Below are 14,824 nucleotides of genomic sequence, written 5' to 3' on the forward strand. Positions count from 1 at the left end.
CTTCCAGTATTAAAGACAATTTTGCAACAATTGATGCAAACATGGCCCCTCCTTGCAATGATTCTCTCCCTTGATGTCTAATTTAAATAGAGAGGTCGGAGATATCACTGTTTTACAGTGGAATTGTCGTAGTCTTATCCCTAAATTGGATACATTCAAATTTTTAATTCATAATGTTTTTGCTCTGTCCGAAACTTGGCTTTCTTCGCGAGATGATCTCTCTTTCCACGATTTCAATATTATACGCTTGGACCGTGATGACAGATACGGAGGGGTGCTATTGGGGATCAACAAGTGCCACTCATTTTTCCGAATTGACCTTCCACCTATTGGAGGGATCGAAGCTGTTGCTTGTCATGCAAACATCAGAGGCAAAGACCTCTGTATTGTAACCTTCGGTCACTTAAGACCTTTGCAGCTTCGCCACAAATCGATGCGCCAAAATCTCCACTGTCTGCTTTGCATCTGTCACTTGACATATGATAAGCATACGATGGAGAGGGGACCGTAGGACATGGAAGAAGTGGTGTGAACGTTGTAGGTGTGTGTCCAAGAGTTGGTCAGCTCGCACAACTTACAACTTGATAGGACAATTATGTGTCCGGTCTCTCGACATTTTATTTGTTCTCGGCTTAAACTGTGCTCGTTCTTTCTGTCGTCGACTGTCCTCGAGAATAGAAGTGCGCTTCGTGAATGTAAATTTGTATAGATAATTGTTGCATGTTCAAATTCATAATCAAGTGTTTTTTGTAGGTTTAAAAAAATACAATTAGTTTTAAAATATCAATATATATATATATATATATATGTGTTTGTGGTTTAAAATTAAATCGTCATAAAATTATGGTTAGTATAATAAAAATGGTCAATATAATAAAACGAAACAATAATCTTACCTTAAACTATAGTCACACTAAAATCAGTGAGATAATATCAAGGAACAACGAACACACTTATAAATCTAACACATTAAAAAAAGGTAATTGATTAGAAACTATTTCAATGGATCATTAAAATAAAAACTGGTGACATCACACCAATGTACTAATGCATTTTGTTGGTCAGGTCCGGCCAACGGGCCTTTTTGTATTGGCTTCTCTCTACAGGCCCGCACGGGGACGTTATACAAGGTCGCACAGGAAGAGGCCCTGACAAAGGACAATCTACCGGATTACTGGTCAATCAAGACACCAGTGACTAAATCAAAAACTGCAGCTGGTATATCTAGCCGAGAAGGAGAACGGAGGCAACCCACAAAAAAATTGCAAGTACCGTGTATAGTCACCAATTTAATCACCCTCACATCCCCCCACAAACAAAATCCATAAAATAAATTCCGTTATTAAATATCGCCTTCGTTTTCGAACTTATCTACCACAACAAACAGCCCTTGATTGTTTTTCTCTGTTTTTTTGAGTACGCGTTATTCGGGTTCGAACGGAACCACCAGGCCTCGCTCGCAGATAGTGGTCAAATGAATTAGCTTAGAAGCCTTTGAGCCTAAGTTAGTGAGATTCGAATTGAGAAGAACGTGTGCGGTTGACGATTAGTGGACACGTGTTGTATTATTGTGTGTTCCTACTTAGTAAGTGTCCTTCCGGTCCCAACAGGGTTCGAGGCGAAACGCTGCTCGACCTTAAGAGTCCTCTTCCATTAATAGTCGGGGGGGTTACAGTATTGTCAGCTTGTATTGGCCTCCGAGAGCTGCGGTTAGCCGCAAACAACTTGATGACATGTGCTCACTCCTTCCTAAGCCACGATTGATCTTGGGAGACTTCAACTCTCACGGAACTGCCTGGAGGGAACAGTATGACGACAATCGTTCATTGTTGATATATGACCTTTGTAATAGCTTCAATATGACCGTTTTGAATACTGGGGAAACAACACGTGTTCCTAAACCTCCTGATAACCCAAGTGCTCTTGACCTCTCGCTTTGCACGAATTCACTATCGTTAGATTGCAAGTGGAATGTAATCCAGGATTTGGGTCGAATTCTTCTTAATCTATAAACATGGCATATGACCTCACAAGACACATTGACTGGAAAAAATATGCGGACGCGATTGCTCTAGCCATCAGTTCCAGAGATGGCATACCTCCATTGGAGGAGTATAACTTCCTTTCTCGTTTGATATATGACAGCGCAGTTCGCGCTCAAACGAAACCCATCCCAGGTTCCTCCATTCGCCGAAGGCCTCCCAATCCATGGTGGGATAGCCAATGTTCCAAGCTAAAGCAAGAATGCTCTGTATTCGAAAAAATGATATTGAAGTTGGAACAACATTAGGAAGCTTTAACGGATATAACGGGTGTTAAATAAAAAATGAGATTTTTTTCAATACCTTTCAGTAACTCAAATGAAGAGCGTAAAATTTTCTTTCTCCTAGAAAATTGCTCTTTGGGCTCCCCAGAAACAGTAGGCGTGTTTGGTTTTGCTAGTTTGAATTTAGTCAAAGCAAATATGGCGACGAAAGCTATTTTCCGCTGTCCAAAACGCATATTCCAGGAAATGATAATTACTACTCCAGCGACAAGTCATCCACACCGCCTGAAGTGAAATACAAGTTCAAGCACAAGATTGAAAAAAAGGTTATGTTGTACATCGCCATTTCCGACCGGGGCATTTCAAAGCCTTGGTTTAAGCCGAGCGGTCTGGCAATCAACCAACAAATCTATCGAGAAGAGTGCCTCGATAAAATCCTGCTGCCGTTCCTGAACGAGCATCACGCGGATGGGAAGTACGTTTTCTGGCCGGACAAGGCGTCTTCCCATTACGCCAAGAAAACGCTGGCGTATCTTGAGGAGAAAAAGATACCGTTCGTGCCGAAAGATCGTAACCCAACAAACTTGCCCCAGTGCCTCCCAATAGAGGATTTCTTTGGCTCACTCAGTGCCCTAGTGTATAAAAACAATTGGAGGACCAAGGACACGAAGCAACTTACTACAAGAATCCGGAATTGTATCCGGAAAATGGACGTAAATGCCGTACAACGTTCTTGTGAGAGCATCGCGACAAAGTTGCGTCGAACAGCAGACCACGACCCTTACTCAAACATTCACTGACATTTTTTTGAAGAAAATACATTATGTTATTGATAAAAAATACTGAAATCGATGAAAAAAAAAATTTTTGTTTTATATGTGATTGAAAAAATTCTCATTTTTTATTTAACAGCCGTTAGCATCAGATTTTGCATTCATCAAGCATAAACTGATTAAAAATTATCTGCGTTTAAAAATTAACCAAGATCGACTCAATGGCTTGGCATTGTTCGATCGAGAATGAGTCACTAGCGGACCATCTTTCAACGGATACGTGATGAAGTGATTACCGAAACTGAGGCCTATTTTGAGGAAAAACCGGAAGAGTACTATAAAAATGGTATCGAAAAGATACAGATCGCTATAATCGCTGTATCGCCCTCGAAGACAATTATGTTGAATAATAAAATTGAATTTTGCAAAAAAAATAATTTTTTTCTGTGCTACCTGTTCAGCCGAACTGTTGTAAGTTGATGTTGATTTACACAAAATAACTACTCCTTCGTTCAATGCAGCCGTTACTTTCCTGTCGTTACTTTTCACTACATGCAAAAGATCCTGGGATGTCCTTACGTGACGAGCAAACCACTCGGCTCAATATCTAATCGATTCGGGAGTTTGCGGACTCAATATATTCAGCTTTGACGGAATATCCATCGATCGCCAGGTTTTTCCACACATCAGACACATCACACAAGTGATATCCCTCATGATCATGAGGAAGTATTGAACCTTTCGATGTGTGGTGCTATCATTATTTATTGGATTATTCATCATCAAACACGAAGAGAACATTTTTCATTCAAATTATTCTCCATATTTTTGTCTTATACACAATGATCAGAAAGTACCGTAATTTTAACGTACCGTACCGTGCATGCGGGAACCGATTTATTTACTTTTATTAAAGGGTGTGTTATATCAAATTGCATCACGGAAAAAACGCTGTAGAAAATTAATTTTTAGGAATTATATCTTCAGCTTTCGCTTATAATCAGATAAGAGTGTATAGATTACGTTGGCCATGCTTCACTGTCAATTTTTCGTAAATTTGGAAAAATGTCGTCGAACGAAAAAGAGCGTCGTGAATTAATCCTGCGCACTCATTTCGAGAATCCGGAGTTGTCACATCGGGACATCGGTAAGATGCTGAGAATCGTCCAATCCACGGTCAGCAGAGTACTAAAACGATACTTCGAGAACCTAACCATCGATCGGAAGGTGAAGAACGGCAAAAATGGATGCTCCGTCAGTGAAAAAGATCACAAGTGCGTAGTTAAGCAGTTTAGACGTGATCCGAGAAGTTCGGTCCGGGATGTCGCCAATAAGCTGAATTTGTCAAGTTCATTCGTCCAGCGGACCAAGCAGCGGGAGGGCCTGCGTACATACAAGATTCAGAAGGCTCCTAACCGCGACGAAAGGCAAAACATGGTGGGGAAGACGCGAGCCCGGAAGCTGTACACCGAAATGCTGACGAAGCCGCATTGCCTGGTAATGGACGACGAAACCTACGTCAAAGCGGACTTTCGTCAGCTGCCGGGCCTGTTGTTCTTCTCCGCAGAGGACAAATTCAGCGTTCCGGAGGAGATTCGCAAGCAGAAACTATCCAAGTTTGCCAAAAAGTACATGGTGTGGCAAGCGATCTGCTCTTGCGGAAAGCGGAGCGCCCCCTTCATAATGACCGGCACGGTAAACGGGCAGGTTTACCTTAAGGAGTGCCTACAGAAGCGCTTAATACCACTATTGAAGCAGCACGAGGGCCCGACCATCTTCTGGCCGGATCTCGCTTCGTGCCACTATTCAAAGGACGTGTTGGAGTGGTACGAAGCCAACGGGGTCACCTTCGTGCCAAAGGAAATGAACCCGCCCAACGCGCCGGAGTTTCGCCCAATAGAGAAATATTGGGTGATTATGAAGCAGGCCCTCCGGAAGAACCCAAAAGTTGTCAAATCGGAGGCGGACTTCAAGAGAAAATGGATTTCTGTTCAAAAAAAACTAAAACCTAACGTTTTACAGAACCTTATAGACGGGGTAAAGGGGAAGGTGCGAGCATACGGGCTTGGGCTCGAAGTATGAATAAAAAGAAAATGCCAAAAGTTTTTAATAGTTTTTATTTTACTGTCTAAAATTTTCAAAAGGATCGGTCTACTGGGCGAATTTCTACAGCGTTTTTTCCGTGATGCAATTTGATGTGACACACCCTTTATGTTGGTACGCTATTAAGACGCACATCTGCCAGGTTTTAGTGCCATCCGATCATTAGTATCTGCCTGCACGTCGCCGGAAATTTGGACCGACAATTCTTGGATTTTGCATGATGACAACGCGCAAGCCCGAATTATACTGAATAATTTGACCAAATATCAAGTAAATATAATCGAGCAAACACTGTATTCACATGATATGGTCCCGTACAACTTTTTATTTGTTCCCCAAGTTGAAGTTGTCACTTCGTGAAAAGAGATTTCAGTCGATCGAGGAGATCAAATAGAATGCGACGAGAGAACTAAAGGCCATCCCTTCGTCGGCCTACCAGGGAGCCTTGGAGGACTGGGTCAAGCGTTGACACATGTGTGTTGCTTTAGATGGATCATATTTTGAAGGAGATAAAATAAATTTGCCTTTCTTTCTATTCGTTATCTTATTTTCAATATCATGTTAATCGTGAGCGAACTTACACCTTCCGAATGGTGATAAAAATGTGTTATCAGCATTTTATAGCAAATGAACAAACGTTCTCGCCTAAAGCGATCCCTCATATAAACAATAGGTGACATAGTCAAATTTACGTTCAGTTGGCCGTGACTGACGTGTTCAACTTTCCCTTTTGCCAAAAATGTGCTTTTATTTCTCTCCATCCAACCTGTCCGATTCTCATGCAAAACATTCTTTTGATCTGAAACCAAAAACTCAAAACCGGTTGGAGGGTCCGAAATAATGCGCCAAAATGCGATCCGCCAAAAGTAAATTTAATTCTGTTCCGTACGGTGAAACCGCAGCGTGTGGATCAAATTTTGACCGCGATCTTTATTACTTTCGAAACCACCCACTTAGGCAATACAATACAACGGTGAAGCATTTCGAAAACCTTGGTTTATTTCTGTTCCATATTTTAACTATTCTATTCTATATTTTAAATCAATCAGGCATACATCGAGAATAAGATCTAACTGCTCAAATGTGTGTTAAAAATAAAAAATAAACACAAATAAATATAACTGCAAATCGAACGGATGCACTGATCTATCACAGATTGTTTTAGGTTTTCTTCTCGTAGCTAGTCATTTAGTTACCTATAGCTACATCAGTGTGAATTGGGTATTCTTATTTAGATTTACTGTACACATCATCAGCACCGACCAGTTCATTTGTTCAGGTACTTTGCAGCCCAATCCGGTCGTCCTTTGCCATCGCCTCCGGGGCCCACGTAAGTTAGTACACCTGTAAGAGTAATCGATTAATTTTCGAGAATACAGACAGCATGCAAACATTTAAATCGTTTTTACCGCTCTCAGGAACCCACTGCTTCTTTTCTGGTGCATTTCGCGGGGTGTCTTCCCATGGAAACAATTTGAAGGACGCGTTCACTCCACCAAACTCTCCGTTTGGTGCCAAGCTGTAACGTTTGTAGGAAAAAGACAGAAATTATATTATGAATAACGAATGTACCGTTTTGTCTCATACTCCGAACACTTAAGCATTGATGGCCATTGAACAGTGTCTCGTTACTCAAAATGGAAATTTCGCGAAATTAATTAGAGCCTTCTTTTTTATTTGACTGCAATAAAATTGATTTACATATACATATTCATGGTAAAAAAACTAAAAAAATTTTAACCACATTTGTCTCAAATTCTAAATATCATTTTTGCCTCTGACTCATATTCCGAACACTTTTGTCTCAAATTCCGAACAGCGAAAATGACTTTTAAAAAAAAATCATAACTTTTGAACTACTGGACGAATTTATTTGATCGATATATCAAATTCAAGTCAATTAGCTAGTCTTTTTTTTTTTTTTTTTGAAAAATGCTATACTCACAAATTTGTATTTTGCTTTTGTAATTATTGATTGTACTTGCTTTTTATTGAAAAAAAACGATGCTCGTTTTTTACGGAATCTACTGACGCAAACATTTTATCACTGGTTTTGACAGTCACATTTTTTTGCAAATGCTTAGTATCATGAGTTATACGCTGTATCGATACCTGTATTTGATGTTAAAATGTCAAAGAATGTCAGGGTTTTGATTATATAACATTAAAGTTCAGTAAATTTACATTTGAAAATGAAGTGTTCGGAATTTGAATCATGCGTAAAAACTTGATTCATATTCCGAACACTACTTCAATACTAATTTTAATGAAGATTTCTGCATAAAATATCATTTTTTTCATTCATTTATTGTAGATTCTTACATTCTCTACCACTTAACATGAAACAGTAAACAAAATAGTTGAAACAACTACGAAAACTGAAAAAATGAATTATGCTTTTTTTACGGTATTTGCTAAAGCAAACAGTTTATCTTTGGTTTTGACTGTAACTTTTTTGCAAATATTCAAAATTATAAATCACTAGCTGACCCGGCAAACTTCGTTCCGCCCAGAATTTATTTTTCGTTATCACATTCGCGTTTTCTGACTAAACGCGCACGTTCATGGGTCCAATCGCAGAACTGTTCATTGATTGATTTTCTAATCTACCTTTTGAAATTACCTTTTACTATAAAATTCCTAGTACCCCTATCAAAACTCGTCATTATAATATCAGATTATTTTCAGACATAATTCTCGTTCAAGATTTTTCAATCACTTGCAAATAACATGTTTCTCCGTTACATGGAATAAATGTTTGATAGATATGATAGAATAAATACAGCCCTTAATCGGACAATTCCTTTCTCGAGTTTTGCTCTTAGCAACAGTTTCGGTGATCCATTTTTATTTATATAGATAGAAGAAGATATAGGGGCCCATTTCATCACATTAAAATCCATTTCGATTTTCGAACAAAAATCCATTTCGTTAGCGCAAACATCAAATGGACTTACAACGCTTGTCACTAGATAATTGTAGAACATATGCGAATTAAATTTTCCGAATTTTCCCATTTTCCTTCAGAGTTTTCCGAAAATTTTCAATTTTCATATTTGGTTGGAATATTTTTGGTTGAAATATTTGTAATACCTTTATGGGACTCCCTTAGAGAGGGGGTAGAGAGTCTAACTACCATAGAAACATTTATTGCACCCTAAAACCTCAATATGCCTAATTTGGTTTCATTTGCTTGATTAATTCTCGAGTAATGCAGAAATTTTTGTTTCATTTGTATGACAGCCCCCCCTAAGAGAGGGAGGAGGAGTATCTAACCATCGTAAAAACATTTATTGCACCCTAAAACCTTCACATGCCGACTTTGGTTCCGTTTGCTGGATTAATTCTCGAGTAATGCAGAAATGTGTGTTTCGTTTGTATGACAGCCCCCCCTTAGAGAGGGGAGAGATGTATCTAACCACCACAGAATCATTTATTGTACCCTAATACCTCCAGATGCCCAATTTGGTTTCATTTGCTTTATTAATTCTCGAGTAATGTAGAAATTTGTGTTTAATTTGTATGGCAGCCCCCTCTTAGAGAGAGGAGAGATGCATCTAACCACCACAGAATCATTTATTGTACCCTAAAACCTCCAGATGCCTAATTTGGTTGCATTTGCTTAATTAATTCTCGAGTAATGTAGAAATTTGTGTTTAATTTGTATGGCAGCCCCCTCTTAGAGAGGGGGGAGGGGTCTCAAACTATCACGAAAACCTTCCCCGGCCCCAAAAACCCCTACATACCAATTTTCATGTCGATCGGTTCAGTAGTTTCCGAGTCCATAAGAATCAGACAGACAGACAGAAATCCATTTTTATATATTATATATATATATATATATATATATATATATATATATATATATATATATAAGTTAAACATGGAACCACCCCAGCGACATCAATTATAGACGGAGCCACCCCGATGCCGTCAACCGTTGGCCCTCACGCATCAGCAGAACATCACGATGACACCCAGACAGCCGAGTCAGCAGCATTCAGCCTGGACACTATCTGCAACCACAGGAATGCGGCGGCATCCGATGACAGCACCAGCACGGAGAATGTAATCGGATCATCGCTAGGCGCTAGGTTAGCAGTTTTAGGGAAAAAGGCAGGACAGTTAGGTCTTTAGCTGTAATAATAAAATCATTCGAGTTCTGATCGTCAAGTAGTGCAGTTGTATTTAAAATTTTTTAAAAAGACCTCCTTAGTGTTAAGAAATGTAAGTGGCGCAGTCGGTAGGATTTTTAGAAGTGTTTAACGTCAGCTTTGATAGCTTCCGCGAGTGAATATCGTAGGAATAGTGCGTAATCCTCCTAAAAACCGCGAACCAAAAACGCGAGTGAATATCGCAACCAACAAAAATAGTAACCTAAAATATAAATAAGTGAATCAGACGTAATAAATTAGTGAATTAGACATAATCGTGAAGTGAATTACTGTAGCTGTACTCGAGTTCAAAGGTGAGTAATTTTACACCTTTTTTTTTTTAAAAAAAATAAAAACAGAAAGAATATTTTGTATCAACTATTTACAACATTAACTATTAACAAGTGAAACAATAATTTTTAAAAACAATAGCTAATTTAAAATAGTGCTTATATAATGCCAGAAACACGCAGTCAACGGCTCTCCGCATTGCTGGAGGAGCAAGACGTGTTATCTGCAGAAGTAGCTTCGAACTCCATCGAGGAACTCGGAGCTGGGAATGAAAGAAGAAATAATCTTTCAGGAAATCATTGGCAAGAGCAAATCAATGCCTTGCAACATGACATTCAAGACATTGCAACACAGTTGCAAAGATCCTACAATAGGGGCACGCCCCAAACACAGGAAACCCCTATTGAAAAGGTATTAAAAAATTTACAGACACCTTCAGTTCTGCGGGATTTACAAAGTTTTGATGGAAATCCCATCAAACTACACCAGTTTATCAAAACTGTGGATGGCATCCTACCATTACTGGATGTCGTCAAACATTCACCAATTTATAAAGTATGGATGCAAGTCATCCGTACTAAAATTATAGGGGAAGCCGACACCGTAGTAGAATTGTACGGCTCGGAACTTGCGTGGGACGAAATAAAAACCTGTCTCATAACACATTTCAACGACAAGCGAGATGAAGTCTCTCTGACGAGAGACCTATTCAAGCTTGTTCAAACGAATGACATAGAGGAATTCTATGGCAAAGTTTCGAATATCATTGCACTCCTAGTTAATCAAATGCATTTGAATGAAACAAACGTGGCTGTGAAAGTCGCGAAACAACAATACTATCAAAATATAGGCCTGAGAGTGTTTGTGGCAGGGCTAAAGGAGCCCATAGGACCGATAATAAGAGCACAATCTCCAAAAACTCTTAAAGAAGCCCTCAGACTTTGTCTTGAGGAAAAGAATTACCAATATACGAGAAATCCTTTTAAAAACCCACAATCCCTTGACTGGAGCCATCCCCAAACCACAAGTTCCAATAAAACCGCCATTTCCACCGCCAAGACCAATCCATAGATACCAGCCACAATTTAACACACAACCACAATTTAACAGACCGCCGTTCCAACCGAACCCTAATCCAAGGCCCCAATTCTACCCCAATCATAAACCACCGTTCCATCCCAATCAAAGACCATATTCCCAGCAATTTAAGCCTCCACCTTTCGTAACAAGTAGGAATAATTTTCCACCGAAAATGGCACACCCAAATGACACCGCTCGCCAGTCTCCCTCCGTTAAATCGCATCGAATCAATTACATTAATAGGCCCAACTTCCACATGCAAGAGGAAGCATGCGGCTACAATCAGAACTTTTACCCCTCACCGGAAGATTATTACTACCCGTATTATGACTATCATGACTATTACGATGAGTCTGATTTCTATAACTATTATGAACATCAAACGACAAATGAGTCGGATGATCACGCGAAAGAGCTGGAACCACCAGCAACCGAAAATGTTCCTACAACAGATACTGTCACAAACCAGATAAATAAGTTAACGATCGATGACTTAAATTTTCATACAGCCGAAACTCATCGGCCGACGACATAAACAATTTCATACCCTATATCACTCTTCGAACAAATAAAGGAGAGTTGAATTTCCTCATTGATTCAGGAAGTAATCGAAACTATTTGGCTAAACAGCATGTAAATTTTGAAAACTGTAGGTTAACAAATCCAACAACCGTGAGAAATGTTAGTGGTTCTCATGTCATTGACAGATTTGTAGAATTGAATCCATTTCCACAAATCGCAGGCACTTCAAAGCAAATGTTTCTTATCTTCGACTTCCACCCTTTTTTCGATGGCCTAATAGGCTATGAATCTTTAAAAACCCTAAACGCTGACATAATCACTTCCAACAATGAGTTAAAATTCCCAAACGGTGTTATTCCTATGAAGCGCAAATACCCGGACTCAAAGCCGTTGTATTTGAACGCACACGAAAATAAACCAGTGAACCTTTCCTCGAACGCAACTGGAGATTTCTATTTAGAAGAAGACATAAAAATTACTTCGAACGTCTTTATTCATTCCGGTCTGTACACAGCGAAAAACGGATACACCCAAGTGTACGTCACTAACAATTCCAACAAGTCATGTAAAATTAATCTACCCTCCAATATTCTCGAACTAGAAGTAAATAACTTTGAAATCGGTACACCCGATAATTTCCTCTATGATAATCAAAGCCTAAAGAGATCTCTTTACGATCAGCTGAGGATTGACCACCTCAATGCTGACGAAAGGGAGAAACTCTTGAAGGTTATCTCTAAACACAGTAAGATATTTTTTACAAAGGGGCAAAAGCTTTCGTTCACTAGTGCTATTAAACACACTATCAAAACGAAGGATGAAATGCCCATTCATACGAAATCATATCGTTACCCTTTCTGCCACAGAGAGGAAGTCAAGCGACAGATTTCGGAACTACTGGACCAAAGAATAATCCGTCAATCCAATAGCCCTTGGACTTCTCCTGTCTGGATTGTGCCAAAGAAACTGGACGCAACCGGCAAGAGAAAGTGGCGATTGGTAATAGATTACCGTAAGTTGAATGAGAAGACGATAGACGATCGTTATCCCATTCCCAACATTACGGATATCCTTGACAAACTGGGACGTTGCATGTACTTCACTACGCTAGATCTCGCATCTGGATTTCACCAGGTCGAGGTTGACGAAAAGGACATTCCCAAAACTGCTTTTAGTGTCGAGAACGGGCACTATGAATTTTTGAGAATGCCTTTCGGGCTAAAGAACGCACCATCAACGTTTCAGCGCGTTATGGACAATGTGTTGAGAGAACACATTGGTATCACCTGTCTTGTGTACATGGATGATATTATAGTGTTTTCAACCAGTCTGACGGAACATATTGATAATTTGACGAAAATATTCAGTACTTTGGAAAGACATAATCTGAAGATACAGTTGGACAAGAGCGAATTCCTGCAAAAGGAAGTTGCCTTCTTAGGCCACATTGTCACTCCAGATGGTGTCAAACCGAATCCGGATAAAATCCAAATTATCAAAGAATGGCCATTACCCTCAAATGAGAAGGAACTACGCGGCTTCCTAGGAATCCTAGGATATTACCGCAAATTCATAAGGGACTTCGCGAAAATTGCTAAGCCACTGACAAATGCTTTAAGAAAAGGGGAAAGCATTAATCACTCGAAAGAGTTTATTGATGCTTTCAAACAATGCAAAGGCATTATCTCTAGTAGCAATATTTTGCAGTACCCTGACTTCTCAAGACAATTCATTTTGACCACAGACGCCTCCAATTTTGCTGTTGGCGCTGTACTGTCACAAGGAACAATCGGAAGTGATAAGCCGATAGCTTTCGCATCCAGAACCTTGAATAAGTCCGAAGAAAAATACTCAGCAATAGAGAAAGAACTATTAGCTGTAGTATGGGCTTGTAAGTACTTCCGCCCCTATCTTTACGGAAGGAAATTTGTCCTATACACGGACCACAAACCCCTTACCTACGGGCTTAATTTGAAAGACTCCAATAATAGACTTGTGCATTGGCGTTTATCACTCGGAGAATTCGACTATGAAATCCGCTATCGTCCTGGAAAACAGAACGTAGTGGCGGATAGCCTCTCTAGAGTTCGTAACGAACTCAATATGATTGAAAGCACATCACCTGATACCGAAGCATCTTCTGCTACCGACTCGGATGATGAAAATACGTCGTCTGATTATCAAACTGTACATTCGGCCGACACGGACGACTCGGATCTTATAAAATGCACAGAATCACCGGTCAATTCATTCTATAATCAAATTGTCATGAAAATTGGACCAGATGCTCAAGACAATTATGAAGAAATATTCCCTAGAGTGTACCGAAGAACGATCACTAGACTCATCTTCGGTATGCCTATTATTTTTCGGATTTTCAAGGAATACATGGATCCCAAAAGGATTAACTGCATCTACTGTCCTGAAAATGTCATGAATACCATCCAAATAACCTACAAAAACCATTTTAGCAGAGCGAAACCTTTCAAAGTTTGCCTCTCGCAAAAACTTTTGATTGACCTCAAAACAGTAGAGGAACAAAATTTAGTTGTGGAACAGACACATGACCGCTCTCACAGAGGCATGTGGGAAAACCACAAACAGATAATGGAGCGTTTTTATTTTCCAAGAATGAAAGCGAAAATAAAGGAATACGTTAAACTCTGCGAAACATGCAATAAAAATAAGTACGATCGACATCCATACAAAATTGCTCTAGGGTCTACTCCAAACCCGGAAAGACCACTGGATATAGTGCATGTCGACATCTTCATAGCAGAAAAACTGTACTTCCTTTCCGCCATTGACAAATTTTCCCGTTATGGCACACTCATTCATATTAAATCCCGAAATATTATCGATATAAGAAAGGGACTGACTAAATTCTTCAGAATATTTGGAACCCCTCGTCTCATAGTTTGCGACAATGAGCCGGCACTACGAGCAATTGAAGTACGAGGACTCCTCCATGACCTCAACGTGGAAATGTTTTTCGTTCCACCAAACCATAGCCAAAGCAATGGATTAGTGGAAAGATTCCACTCCACTATCGGAGAAATTTTTAGGTGCATCAAACCCAATTACAGGGACTTGAGCACGAAAGAAGTTTTGAATATCGCGTGTACACAATACAACAACACTATTCATTCATCAATTAAAATGAAGCCCAGAGAAGCTTTCTATGGATTAAAAAGTAATCAAGAAAGACCTCTAAATATGGAACTCTTGGTTGAAGCAAGAGATAAAATATATGACGAAGTCATGTTGGCTCATGAGAAGTCAAAGCAACAAAACCTAAACTATCACAATAAACAAAGAGAGCCTGCACCAGAACTCCCCGAAGAGCAGATAGCTTTCAACAAAGTTCAGGGTATTAGAAAGAAAACTAAACCCAAGTATTCCCCAATCACTGTCGCGGAAAATAGAGGTAGAACCTTTATCGACAATAATAATAGGGAATTACATAAAGATAACATTAAACGTATCTAATGAACTTTCTCATTCCAGGATGGACCATCATCTCAAAGATCGAATAACGTTTAGCTTGTGTTATGCACAACTAAACAACATCAAAAACGTTATATTTCAGCATCAGTATCAACATCAAAAAGAAGCAGCCGCGGCATGGCGAAGAA

General features: G+C 39.5%; 1 protein-coding gene across 6 annotated transcripts in view; it reads right to left on the reverse strand.

Annotated features, from left to right (window-relative positions):
• Window positions 1–6,125: 6,125 nt before the first annotated feature.
• Window positions 6,126–14,824, reverse strand: part of LOC129778308 (serine/threonine-protein kinase dyf-5) — a 47,369-nt gene continuing 38,670 nt past the window's right edge. For all 6 annotated transcript variants that reach the window (XM_055785132.1, XM_055785128.1, XM_055785127.1 and 3 more), the window contains exons 7-8: window positions 6,552–6,661; window positions 6,126–6,486 (exon numbers count right to left, since the gene is read on the reverse strand). In XM_055785132.1, coding sequence (XP_055641107.1) covers window positions 6,410–6,486; window positions 6,552–6,661 — 187 coding nt within the window. In that variant the 3' untranslated portion in view covers window positions 6,126–6,409. The remainder of the gene's footprint in view (window positions 6,487–6,551; window positions 6,662–14,824) is intronic.

Source organism: Toxorhynchites rutilus, chromosome 3, assembly GCF_029784135.1.
Source record: "Toxorhynchites rutilus septentrionalis strain SRP chromosome 3, ASM2978413v1, whole genome shotgun sequence".
NCBI lineage: Eukaryota > Metazoa > Arthropoda > Insecta > Diptera > Culicidae > Toxorhynchites > Toxorhynchites rutilus.